General features: G+C 52.2%; 1 protein-coding gene across 3 annotated transcripts; it reads right to left on the minus strand.

The window, feature by feature from the left end:
* Window positions 1-5923: 5923 nt before the first annotated feature.
* SMUG1 (single-strand-selective monofunctional uracil-DNA glycosylase 1) lies at window positions 5924-12988 on the minus strand. 3 transcript variants are annotated; one of them, XM_014557371.2, is made up of 4 exons: window positions 12931-12988; window positions 11407-11672; window positions 9508-9809; window positions 5924-8487 (listed from the first exon to the last, which is right to left on the minus strand). In XM_014557371.2, the coding sequence occupies exons 3-4, from the start codon at window positions 9796-9798 to the stop codon at window positions 7960-7962; spliced, it is 819 nt and encodes a 272-aa protein (XP_014412857.1). In that variant the 5' UTR covers window positions 9799-9809; window positions 11407-11672; window positions 12931-12988; the 3' UTR covers window positions 5924-7959. The 3 variants fall into 3 exon arrangements, with proteins under 3 accessions (XP_014412857.1, XP_006182474.1, XP_006182473.1); XM_006182412.3 differs by lacking the exon at window positions 12931-12988 and adding an exon at window positions 12215-12916; XM_006182411.3 differs by lacking the exon at window positions 11407-11672 and having other exon boundaries at window positions 12931-12975.
* Window positions 12989-13613: the final 625 nt, after the last annotated feature.

Genomic DNA, 13613 nt, shown 5'->3' on the forward strand with positions numbered 1-13613 from the left:
GATAAGAAAGGGAATGAGGAGGAAGAGGAGACAGTCATGGAGTCTGGTCCCACACGAGAAACAAAATGGCTCGTCTCACTTTCTCTCTATTCCTCCTGGGGGGATTTGCTCCACCCCAGTTCCTCAGGAAGGACCACGTTCTCCACCCCACCCTCAGGAGAGCCTGAAGCTCCGATGGCATCACATCCCTCCAGGACTCTCGTAAACCTCCTGAAAAGGAAACACCTCACTCCCCTGACACAAGCAGTGCAACCCTCTCTGCTCTGTCCTAAAGGATGTGGGGAAGAACAGGTCTTGTCCAATCATTCACTCAAACACACTTAACTCCCGTGCCGTCCAACTGGGCCTAAGCCCACCAAGTCCACCACCACTCCCCTCTTCTTAGCCTCTGCTTTCTTTCTCTCCTCTGCCCTGCCTCGCTTCCCCCGATCATCGGGACTTCCCATTAGCACACACTGGAAGCCGGGTGAGGAGCCAAGGCTGGTGGGGCGAGGCCATAGGCCTGTGAATCGTGGGGGAAGGCACGTGGACTTGAGAGGAAAGGTTTGGGGGTGGGAGGCTGCGGAGGCCAGAAAGACAAGGAGACAAGGAAACAAGCGAAGAGAAGCAGAACCTGGGATGAGACAGTGATCCAGAGAGACACGGAGAGGGCATCGGCCAGAAAACGGGGGTCACACTCAGAAGCAGAAACAGGGAGAGAAGCAAGAGCTGACGGACGGCAGGAGCTGGAGACAGGAGGTGCGAGAGACAGTCAGACACCCAGAGACAGACAGACGGACAGTAACAGACTAAAGAGACAGACAGACGGAGGGGCAAGCCCGCCAGGGAGGGAGGGCAGCAGAGACTACCCAAAGAGTTGGAGAGACGCACGGACAGACCAGAAGGCTGCCAAGAAGGCGAGGAGGAAAAAGAGCGGAGGCGGGAGTGGCGGGAAGCGGCGGGCGCGGGGCGGGCGCAGCGGAGCGGGCGCGGGCGCGGGGCGGGCGCCGGGAGCCCGCTCGTAAAAGCGGCGCCGAGCGGGGAAATTGCCGCCAGAATCGCTGAGCTCCACAAAACGCCGCCCGCTCCAATCTCCAGCCTCATCGCCGCGCGGGCTGGTTATGCATTTAAATGTTATTTAATTGGATTGTGGAGGAGCTGGGGGCCAGAGCGGCCCCCGCCCCCGCCCCGCACGAGCCGCGCGCCCGGGCTGCCGCCTCCTCCACAAATCTGTTTTCCGAGTCACAGATTGCAGCGCACCCCCCTCGCTACCCGCTCCCCCACCCCGACGGCTCCCCCTCTAAGTCTGGGCGCCTTCTTCGGTTCCCCCCTCCCAAAGGGAGCCAGAGGACACTCAGAAAGACACAAGTCCCCTGAAGATGCCTGAAAACGTAGGGGCTACACAAAAATACTCCAGATGCACAGACACGACAGCAGCAAATGGGCCACACTGAATTAGACGAGTGACCATCTGGCAGATTTTTTTTTTTTTTAAATGCAGAGACTCAAAAGATCCCCATGGATCACAAAAGTACACAAATGCACGTAATACACTGGAGACTCACACTCCATAGGGAACGCATCACCGTATCCCTTGGAATAGTTCTTACAAAGTGACACTACCATACAGGGGGACAAGATCATGCTAATTCAGTGATTTCGCAGGGTGACACTTAGACTGTCCTTAAAGCTAGGTAAGGAGTAAAGCATACATTCACTCTCACCCTCAGAGCAGCCATCACACCCCAATTGCTCAAGTGTGGTGCCTTCCCAGGGTTGGAAGGCAAACTTTTCCTTCAAAGACATCGTGTTCCTCTCCCAATCCACAGCAGAAAACCCTCATCGGATGACATTCCGAGAGGCAACTGCATCCGTCATCAAGTTTCTTAAAACTGAACTGAAATCACAACAGGTCGCCTTGAGGGTAGACACGGGGAAGGCCTTCCTAAGACAGAAAGTTTGAGATTCCCCAGGGGTGAGGCTGGGCTTCTCCCTACCGACTGCAATAGGAGACCCATTTCTGCAGCCTGGACCAGGAGGCAGCACCATCAAGGTAGATGGAAGGACAGAATGACCTGCTGAGGCATGTCCCCCGCACACTCCCAACCAGCAGACAGGAAATTGCTGGCCTGAAATGATCAGGGTCAAGTTGCTTCAATTAATGAAAATGGCAATGGCAGGCCGACTTGGCACAGGCCACCGTGGAGGGCTGTTCTGGGCTCTTGCCACCCTCCCTGCAAGCCAGCCTCATCGACTGACATCAGGCTGAGGGCCTTAAGCAGGAGGTAGGGGCAGGAGAACTGGCAAGAAGATGTGTAGGAAAAGTCAATTGCAGTGATCTTGTTTGTTTTGGTTTTGACAGAACAAGGGCCAAAACAAGGAGAGAGAGAAAAAGGGAGAGAAAGTTTCCCCAAATATATTATAATTCAACCTTGACTGGTAAGCTTGGGCTGGGGCCAGACTGGTATTAAGACCTTGGAAGAAGAAAGCAATTCAGCTTCTCCCAAAGCAATTTATTTCTGTATCACCTGATGGTCAAATCTGGGAAGTTTATCCATATGTCTAACCTTAATGTTTCATGCACCAATTAAAATTATTTCCTTCTTTGGGGCATTAGGAAAAAATAGAAAACAGCTGGCCTACATCCTCCTAAAACAAATGTTTGGAGAATTGTGACACAGTCTGGGCTGGACCAGAAGCTCTAGTCCCTCCCTCCATTCCATGCATCTTCTCTGCCCAGCGATGCCCAGGCTGGGTTTCTGTTCTTTTTTGCTCCAGCACCTGGACCTCCCCAACACACCTGCTGCAGGTTTGCCATCCCAGAAGATCCCAGAGCAAGAGATCAAAAAGAAAGCCCTATTTCCCATCTTTTATAGAGCCAGGCCCAACCCTTGGTTCTGGTCAATTCCTAGCCCCTGAACCCTTCCCCTCGTCCTTGCAGCTGGGGCTGAGAAATTCTTGGGGAGATCTGACACAGTGGTCCCCTTTTCAGAACATCCATTCCATGGAGGTGACAAGGTTGAGCAAATGATGAGAGAACTCTCCAATCAGCGCCCTCTCTCACTGGCACACAACATCCTACCCACACTCTGAGAGCTAATCCCTTCCTCAGTGTGCCTGGAGCACTGTGTTTAGAACTTGTTCACAACACGTTTTCCATTTGATTCATACTATAATTATATGCTTGTATCTCCCAGCACCAGACAGTGAGCAATGTGAGGGCAAAGAGCCATCTAATTCACCTCTGTCACTGCCCACGGTGCCTAGCGTGGGGACTGGCACACAGTGGACATCAATAAACGTTTGTCAGAATGAGAAAGGAAAGTGAGGGACCCCACAGTGGTTAAACTCAAGACTCAGTCTTCCTTTAAGCCATCCTGTTTCTGTAAGGGAAAAAAAGAGGAAGACTCTTTCCTCCCCAACACTATCCATCCTACAGAGTCTTTGAGGCACCCCCACCCCAAGCATAGCTTGGCTTCCATCAAGTTGAGTGTGTATAATTGCATGTGTACACGTTAGGGTGGGATTTGGATGACCCCAGCACTCCTCTAAACCAGAATTTGCATCACCTTCACTGGGCAAAAAACGACCAGCTCTGGGGACACTCACGTTACTGGATGGGCACCCTGGGGTAGAAATCCCAAACCAGATGCGTGCATGACACGCACATTCATCCTGAACACCTACTTCATGCCAGGTTTGGGGTTACATATGGGGAAAGGAACATAAGAGGCCCTCTCCTTGCCTTCAGGGCAGCCAGTGCAATCCTGCCTTTACCTTGGCTGCATATTCACAGCACAGAAAAACATAAATCCCAGGCTGCCTTCAGACCTCCCTAATCAAAATCTCTTAAAGTGCAGCTGGGACACTTGCCTCTTTCTAAACCTCAGCAGGGGAACTGATTCACAACTCTCACCAAAAGAACTTCCCTCAATGATGGAATGTTCCGTATCTGCACCATCCAGTCAGTAGCCACTAGCCACGTGAGGGTATTGAAATGAATTTTTTAATTTAATTTTTAATCAATTGAAACAGCCACATGTGGCTGGTGGCTAGCATGTCAGCTACTCTTGATGATCCCTAATCACCTCAATTTAGCTTGAGAATACTTCTCATAGTATTGTTTTGTAGCAGCTGACATTTCCACTTCCTTTGATCCAGGGGGAAACACTGAGCTGCCCCTCCCTGCGGGCACTCTCATCTGCACTGAAGAAACCGATCTAGAATGAATTGCGGGGCAGGGCCCAGTCTGGTGGATGAAGTCCTACCAGCTAGCTAAGCCACCATGCCAGCCTCCACCTCCAGACTGGACAAAAGGCCCTTCTGAGTACTCTTGTTGGAGGTTGACACTGATGGGGGAAGAAAATGCAGTGATGTGACTTCAGGTGCCAGTTATGGACCAAACTGTGACTCCCCAAAATTCCTCTATTGAAGCCCTAACCCCCTACATGACTTGGGGAGATATTTGGAGAGAGGGCCTGTAAAGAGGTAATTCAGGTTAAATGAGGTCGTAAAGGTGGGACCTTAATCCAATATGGCTGGTGTCCTGATGAGAAGAGCAATACCAAGGAGGTGCATGCACAGTCAAGGCCACGGGAGGACACACTGAGAAGGCAGCCGTTTGCAAGCCCGGGAGAGAGGCCTCAAGAGAGACCAAATCTGCTGACACCTGCACCTTGGACTTCCAGCCTCCGGCACCGTGAGAAAATAAATTTGTCATTTAGGCCCCCAGTCTGCAGTATTTTGTGGTGGTGGCCCTAGTGGACTGACACAATACCCTTGGGAAAAGGCAGGCCCAGGACTCTATTCAGCCTCTCCCCAGCAAGATGCACCCCAAGAATTGAAGGCAACAGCCCCACTAGAAGCCAGATCCAGCAGTGACTCTACCACACCTACCTCTTCAAGGCAACATCTGGGTCACTATTCGAGAACCTATACACGCTGCCCAACCCTAGTCCCACCATCTCATGGTTCCCACGCCCATGCTAGACTTCCACCCAACTCCATCCCCCTACAACATCTTCCCTGCACACTAATCCCATCCCTTCCCATTCCTGACCCCATCGCACCTACATTGCCTCCTATATGGCTTGCCCCTTCGTCCCCCATCCGTTGGGTGTTTTAAGTGTGTGTGTTTTGTGCATCTCACGTCTTCCCACTGGACTGCAAATTCTTTAAGATTGGTCTAGCCTTCGAGACCCTTCACTAATCCCATCCCTTCCCATTCCTGACCCCATCGCACCTACATTGCCTCCTATATGGCTTGCCCCTTCGTCCCCCATCCGTTGGGTGTTTTAAGTGTGTGTGTTTTGTGCATCTCACGTCTTCCCACTGGACTGCAAATTCTACAAGATTGGTCTAGCCTTCGAGACCCTTCACAAGACCCTTCGATGCCAACTTAGCTTTCTAGCTTGTTCTCCCAACTGGGACAAGTCAACACTTATCTACTTGCCATCCCTTGAACAAAACAATGCTCTTCTCTAAGCTCTTTAAAACTTTCCCAGTGTCTAAGGCCACTTAAAATGCCACCTCCTCTGGAGAGCTTTCCCTGACTACCCGAGCTAAGTATGTAAGGGAACAAGGGCTTCTATCTCTATGCAGTTATATCACAGTGCCTGACCCAGTGCTCTGCAACATGGGGCAATCACTACATAGCACCACTGCACTGACGGCAGAAAGAGGAAAGGAATGTAAGGCGTTGGGGATGAGGCACATGCAAAATGGTAATGCAATTCTGATGCCAAACCCCAGGAGTTAGCATAGACCCCTCAGGTTTAAGGGCAGAGCCCCCAATAAGACTGCCCTCATCGCAGATGCCAGCTGCAAGTTCAGGGGTCCCCAGGTTAGCTGCACTTTTGACTAACTGGCTACAAGTTCAGGGGTTCCCAAAACCCCGTCAGGTTCAATAATTTGTTAGAATGACTAACAGAACTCAGGAAAGCACTCTACTTACAATTATAGTTTTATTATAAAAGATACAAATCAGGACCAGACAAATGAAGAGACACATAATGCAAGATCTGAGAGGGCCCCAGCTTCCATGTCCTTTCCCCATGGAAGCAGGACACATCATCCTCCTGACACATCCATGTGTTTACCAACCAGAAAGCTCACCCTCAGTGTCCAGAGTTTTTATTAGGGTTTCTTCACGTAGGCATAATTGATTGCAATCATTGACCACGTGGTCGAATTCAATCTCCAGCCCCTCTCCCCTCCCTGGAGGTCAGGCTGGTATCACCTGGCTTGAAGCTCCAACCCTCTACTCACATGGTTGGTTTTTCCCCACAGTAAGCCCTCCTGAGTCAAATTTCAGCATCAACTCAAGGTGTGGCTTGAGGGTCCCACCAAGAATAATTAAAATCCCATCACTTGGGAAATTCTGAGGATTTAGAGGCTCCCTCCCAAGAACCAAGGATAGAGATCACTCAAATTATTTATTATACAATTGGGGGGGGCACTTATATACTAAAAAATCTTATTAATTTTGAGAGCTGTAGATGACCTGTCCCAGAAGCTAGGGTCCAACCATATGTTCCTTATTAAGGTGGTCTCTGCTCCCAACTGGATTCGCTTTCCCAGCCCATACTAAAGGGGATGCCAACCAGTCACTGAGCAGCCATTAGAAACAGGTTAGCTGGAATGCTAAAGCCATATATTTTCTAACTTCCTCCAACTTTCTTTGTATACACTGACGCTTTCTTTTACCCACCCAGATACATCAAACTTTTTGTATGAATGTGGCAATAAAGAAGGGGTAATTTCTAAGGAAGGAAGGAAGGAAGAAAAGGAAAGGAAAGAAAGAACTTAGCTGGAGATACCAGCTCCCATCCACCCATCACCAGTTCCCCACAGTGCCCTGAGTAGCACACAAGACCCTGGACAAGCCCCTCACAGAGACCCCTGCAGCTCTGCTAAGGCAATTATTGATCATACACACCATCCTGCAGCTACCCAAGAAACCCTTTGCAAACAGGGACGAGGATAAGGTAAGAGAGGAAGATATAAACTACCACCTTCCACATGCAGGAGGAGAAAAAGGGCCAACACAAAAGGGTTTAGGAGCTTTTAATGCTTAGACTGAAAGCACAGGCTGGATTTTCCAGAAAGCCACCGGTCCACCTCTGGCAGGGCAAGAATCTGCCCCTGACTCAGGCCACAGGTGGAGGGCCAGACTCCCATGACCACCCCCTAGCAAGATCCTGGGAGCGGAGGGTCTTCCTGTGCAGTGCAGTGTAGTGTAGTGAGCGCCTCCCCAACGCCGAGGCAAGGAAACTAGAAGAGGGGTGATGAGCACCCACAGGCCAGGCCCTACACAAGGCACTTCCAAGTATTAACTCAGCTAATCTGCACACCAGCCCCATGAGGAAGGGATCCTGCTTTACAGATGAGGAGCCTGAAGCCTGAGGAGGTCAACCAACTCATCCAAAGTCGTAAGGTTCACAAGTCTCAAGGCTGGGATGGAAATTCAGGTCTCCTGGCCTTTCCCACGATGCTACACTGATTCTCTCTCTCCGACCCAGCTTCAGTCTCCCACCAGAAGTTCACTCTTAGCATCCTCATCCCATGCTTTGTCCTGGTCCCCACGAGGAAAGGGGTGAGCTGAAGGCAGCTGTTCCATGAGGACAGGTGGGGATCCTGGCAGATCTTTTCTCTAAAACCGCAAATAGGACCTCAGAAGTCACTGTCCAGGTCACTCTCAGCTGAAGAGAGGCTCCCAGGGTAACAGTGAGGTAGAGCAGCTCGCAGATTCTGGTTCTCTGTGGAGGTGGGGACCACAGACCGAAGAGCCAAGCTCAGAGGAAGGTGAAGCGTGCAGGAATCGGGAGGGCGAGCAGGAGTAGTGTCAGCACTGCCCTGGCAGGTCCCAGCATCCAGGGAGCCGAGGGGGACCCTGTCGCTCCAGTCCTGGAGGCGCATCGTCCTCTGCTTGGCCGGAACGACCTGGGGGACTTGAACGTGTCCTGCCAGCCGCAGGGGCACTCATCCCGTTAGCAGCGGCAGCAGCCCCAGCTCGGTCAGTCTCTCCCTGGCCACTGCCTCCCAGCCCTTGTTGGCCTGTGCGCTGCGAGGGGAGGGGTGCAGGAGCCCCTCCACCTGGACCTCGGGCATCAGGCCGGCCAGAGCCCGCCGTGCCCGCTGCTCGGCCAGCCGCCCCACGCCCACCACCAGCCGCACCCCCAGCAGCTGCACCTGCCGGCACAGGGCCGCGTCACAGACCCCGAGGAGCTGCTCCCGCTGCTTGGCAGGCAGCTCGGCCGGGGTGAGGTTGCGCCCGCTGGGAGCCAGGAGGAGCAGAGGACACAGGTTGTGGACGAAACAGTGACGGAAGAAGACCTCGGGCTGGCCACAGAGGTTCCGGAAAAAGCCCCAGAACCGGGCACCGCTCACCTCGGACTGAGGGCACTCCAGTCCCAGCACTGGTCGCTTGGGGTGCTCCTGGGGAGGGCTCAGCACAGGTCCCCCAACGCCCAACCAGTCCCGGACTACATTCACTTCCCCAAAGGGCACCTGTGGGGAAGGAGAGGGACACGAGGGCTTCAAACTGGAGACCGGATGCTCCAACCCCTTTCCACCCTCCATGAGGATCTAGCCTGGATGCCTGCCCCCCACTTAGCCCCCAACCCTAACCACCTTCACCCAAAGGCCAGAGGCAAGGATTCCTGGCCCTTGATTTGAGCCTGTCCATCCTCTCCAATTTTTTATGTGGACTGTGGTCCAGAAGAATCTGTTTGCTTCTACTCCCACTAGCCTTTGGGACCAGGTACAGGGAGTACATGCGGGAGATGTGACCCTACACAGGGCATGATGGGTAGTACAGGGGACAGACAGATAGCCTGAGACAGAAAGGCAGCCAGGGTTAGAGGAGGCACAAGGACAGGGCTGACCACTGCTCTCTGGGTGCCCTCTCAGCCCCAAGCCTCGGGCTGTCATTTCCATCGATCATCATTGATCACCTTTCAGCCCCCAGTTGGGGTCAATAAAAGCGATTGAGCCTCCTGCCCTGAAGCCTCTTCCCCTCCCCCACCTGCCAAGCACCCCCACGGAGGGGCAGTCACTCATCCGGAGGTCTGAAAGGGAAGCAGGCAGGCGCTGGAGCCTGGCTCCGTTCTGAAGCTCTCCTCAGCTCAGGAACAGAACCCAGGTTGCCGGAATGTCCTGCATCTTTTCCAACCCCATCCCTGTCATCCAGTCTCCCCTGAGGACCTGGCAGGCCTGGTCCCTCTCCTAACTCCAACACACTCTAGGGAGAGGGGAGATCCGGCAAGGTAAGGTAAGGATGGGGCTGGCGGAAGGAAGGCCTCTTAGAGGCAATTAGTGGACAGCTCACAGGGGAAACGGAACTACCATTAATGTGCTCGGTTAACTATGGGCGGCGAGACCAGGAGTGTCTGAGACCACAGGAGCTGGGGGGGGGCACACCTACGCATGTCCACAGCCACGCACATGCCCCTCCTCCACAGCACATGCAGCCACACATCCACTTCAGAGCCTCCCACTCCATCCCCTAGGGGAAGCCAAGCTCTTTACCCCAGTCTGGGCCATGCCAAAGGGCCCTGGGTTCATGCCCACGAAGAGCACTTCCTTGGGGCCCTGGCAGTAGCGGGTCACATAGCTGCGATGTGGCTCCCACGCATACTCCACGGGATTGTAGATGATGCCCACAGGCTCGGAAAACTGCAGTTGCTTCAGCTCATCATTAAGCCGAAGCTCCTCCTCCAGGAAGCCCTCGGCCAAGCTTCGGGGAGAGGGCTGGGGCTCCATCCGGGCACCTGCAGGCTCATGGAGGGGCCCTGATGGGAAAGCCTGGGGCACAGCCATGCCACTGTGACCTGGAAAAGAGATAGACAGAGGCCTCAAAAGCCCTCAGCCAGAGAGTGGGAGGGATCCGGGCTGGCCAGGGCCCCTACTACCATTTCCTGGGCTCAGGATCCCCCAACCTCCAGGAAGGCTGTGCTCATCTCGGTTCCTGGTAATGAAGGACCCTTTCCCCTCCCAGATTTGAGTATCCTTCCTCTTCATATATCACCTGCTGAGAATAACCCATAACCACGTATCATCCCCCACTCCAAACCTCCTTTTCATCAGGCATAGGTTTTGAGTCACTAGGTCTTAGGCCATGCCTAGGTTTTCAATAAATATTTACATGGCAAACTTTCAGCACCTTTAACATCATCCTTAATAAAACCAGCCCAACCAGGATGGGCTGTGTCCTGGAAACCAATGTGCTGAAGAACGGGATGCAGGTACACAGCCACAGCCCAGAGACTAATTACAGAGAGCTGATTACAATAGCTTCCAGGTGGTGAGCAACTGCTCTGTGCCAGGTATATCTCACTGATGCTATAACAACCCCATGAGGTGGGAATTACTGCTCCCATGTTACAGGTGAGAAGACTGAGGCTTAGCAAGATCAAGCAACTTACCCAGGGTCATGCAGTTAGCAAGTTATGAAGCTTGGAGGTGAACCCAAACTATCTGACTCAAGGCTGTGCTCTTTACCATCCACACCCATCTTGCCTTATAAGGATGGTTCGAGCAGCCACCCTGCTAATTCTCCTATTCTCCCCAACTCCAGCCCAGCTTCTAGCCCACATTCCAGAACCCTCAGTGGTGAGGGAGATGATTATTAGGCTCACACTAGACTTCTGCAAACTATGCAACCGTGGCCAGAGCCTCAGGTCTCCTCACCCAAATACCACTTAAAATATTGATTTACAAAATGGAAGGAGATATTATGTGTAAAGGGGAGCTGGGGGAGGAAAGACAAGGACAAGAAGAGGGAGGGAGCACAGGGAGCACCCCAGTGAACTTTGTAACCTGCAAAAGCCATTCCTTCCAATCTTCCTCCTCACCACTCCCATGCAAACCCAGCGTTCCAGCCCGACAGTTCCACTAACACTTTCAAGATGCCTTTCCTCCCTCAACTCCCAAAACCTTGCACGTGCCATTTCTACAAACCCAACCCCACACACTCCTTGAGCGAGCCAGGACTGTGACTCCCCCACCCCTCCGCTCATCCAAATAATACCTCCCTTTCAAGATGCAGCTCAAGCTATCCCTTTGGTAAAGCCTTCCCTCTTCAGGACACTCTGCAGCATTTGCTGTAGCTTCCCGGCCCCACCCCTCAAGCCTACTGGCTTGAGACCTGGGAATCTGTATTTTAAACAAGCTTCCTCAGGTGATTCTGATGGTTGGCGATGGCTGAGAACCACTGTATGTCACCATGGTTAGTGGCGTCTTCATGAAGTCACACCTTACCTCCCAGACTAGACTTGAGCAGATCAGAGAGGAGGTCCTATTCAATTTCCCTCCATATCTCCAGGGCCCTAGCTTTTTTATCTTTTTCCCAAAGGGCTTAGTTTTTATTAGGCAGTCAACACCTGATCAGCTGTCCATCCCATCTTTTTCAATCCTGCTTAAAACTACCTTCTAACAAGGAGCCTTTCCTGATGGACTTCTCTCCACGTCTACATCGAGTTCATTCAAGGGTCAGCTACCCGCTTTGCACTCTGCTTGCTTCCAAGGGCTTGCCAGGCTCTGGGTGTGTTTCCATCACGTCTGGGCCTCCCACAGGGCAGGGACCATGGTTCTTCTCCCTCTCAACCCCTTGCCCAGGTCAAGAGTAACCTCTTCCTCCACATGGGACGTCAAGGTTGATACAACAGCTTGATCCATCAACCTGTTCTCTGACCCTAGCCAACGGAAAGTGAGAGAGAGACAGAAAAAAAAAAAAAAAAAATCAGGGCCAAACTTAGGAAATCCTTCCCAAGACTGAACTCAGAAGTTTCTAACTGATCTGCCTAGGTGGCTATGCAGGGCCAACTGGACTCAAAAAATGGCTGAGAAGGGAGCTTCAGAGGACCCAAATGTCTCAGGGGCCCCATGCAGCACCAACATTAGTGGATTGTCTGCTCCAATTCTGGGCTCTCTCTCAGATCTTAAGCTGAGCCTACCTTTGATCTTTAGGGACCCATGCTGAAGACAGCAAGGCCGGGGGTACATGAAAGAGTGACAAGTTCTTACTTTCAGTGTTCTAGAATTTCAAAGCCTGATTTGATGACAAAAGTCACAGGCTGTGTGTCAAGTGACTCAAATTCTAGTTCTGGTTTTGTCTCTAAGGTTCTCTTAAGCAAGTCATTTAACTCTCCTCTCTATGAAGTGAAAATCACAAATTCCATCCAACGTACCACCAGCTGTTAACTCATTTTTTTTTCAATATTTATGAGTCTCTTACGTGATAGGCACTGTGGTAGTCTCTTGGTGGGGAAGAAATCCAAATGTAGGCCAGACTCATAAACTACTGTGACAAGACAGATAAACAACTGTAATACACTATAATCCCAGCTTTAATGTCCTGAACAAAACACCACGAAAGCTGAAAGGAGAAACTTGGAAGCCTATCTTAAGTCACCAAGAACCAGAGACTTAAGAAATGTAGATACTTTATAAATTACAGTGTCGTATTATATTAAGTGCAAAGGAAATGGAGGGTGATCCAGCGATAAGTCTGGCCATCTAAGCTCTCTGACACCAAACTCAGCAAGTGCAGAAGGAATCCAAGACACTATCCACTCCCCTGTGCCGTGGGGGCACTCCAGAAATCCAAAGGGACATTCAGCAAATCCTCAGACTAATAAAGATGACAATAATAACAATAGAACAGAGACTCAAAAATAACACTTCAACTCTCTTCCTGGTTTCGATGGGGCCGACGACTAAGGCTCCACTAGAAATTTCGCGTCCGCCCGCGGGCTCCGCCCGACGGGAAAGTGTCGTCCACGCAGGCCCCCCGGGCGACTCTATAAGTTCGCCTCTCCCTGTGCCGGGCGAGACCCAGACGTCCAGAGGGGCCCCGAAACACAGACATCCCGACTCCCGGCCTGCCGCCGCCCGGGAGCCCTGAGAACCCGCCGCCTTCCCCTGGCGCCCCAGCTTCGCCTACTTCCTCACCTGGCCAAGCGCTCCATCCGCTTTCCGGTTCCTTTCCCCGCCCCCGGGCGCGGTGGACCATGGGAGTCGTAGTCTACTTTGTTTAGGAAAGGGGATTGGCGTAGCCGCAGCCACTTCCGCCGGAAATACTCAAATTCCCGGAAGGCGTGCTAAGTTAGCCCTAAGTGATGCTGGGGGTTGTAGTTTGTTCTTTACACTAGGGCTAAATCCGGAAAACTTGAGATGTGAGAGGCTAGGCTCTGTAAGGGCCTTGGAGACCCTGGGTTCTAACCATAAAGGGCATCACCCTTCCAAAAGTTCAGCCACAACACTTTTCCCAAAGGGATTGTCAATCAAGGAGCTTCAGCTATCCTCAGTCTCTCAACTCACCTGCGGCTAAAGACCATTTCTAGCCTACCTGCTGCCCTGGGTATAAGAGACCTCCCCTTGCTACCCTCCAAGGACTGTATATAGGATATCCTCAGAAGTACTTCTGGAATCTCTAACAACTCTTTAGTAATGATCTTGAGACTCCTCCATCCCCCATTACCGTCCAAGCCCCTGTCTCCATGGCTTTACCATTTCACTCTCTCCCTCCTCTGCCCTGCTGTCTGCCCAGTCCTGTGACCTCCCATCCTTCCCAATCCCCGTCTCGGATACTGTCCAGGACATCTTCCCTGACCAATCCCCTGGCTGCACCTAAT

This window comes from Camelus ferus, chromosome 12 (genome assembly GCF_009834535.1).
Source record: "Camelus ferus isolate YT-003-E chromosome 12, BCGSAC_Cfer_1.0, whole genome shotgun sequence".
Lineage (NCBI taxonomy): Eukaryota > Metazoa > Chordata > Mammalia > Artiodactyla > Camelidae > Camelus > Camelus ferus.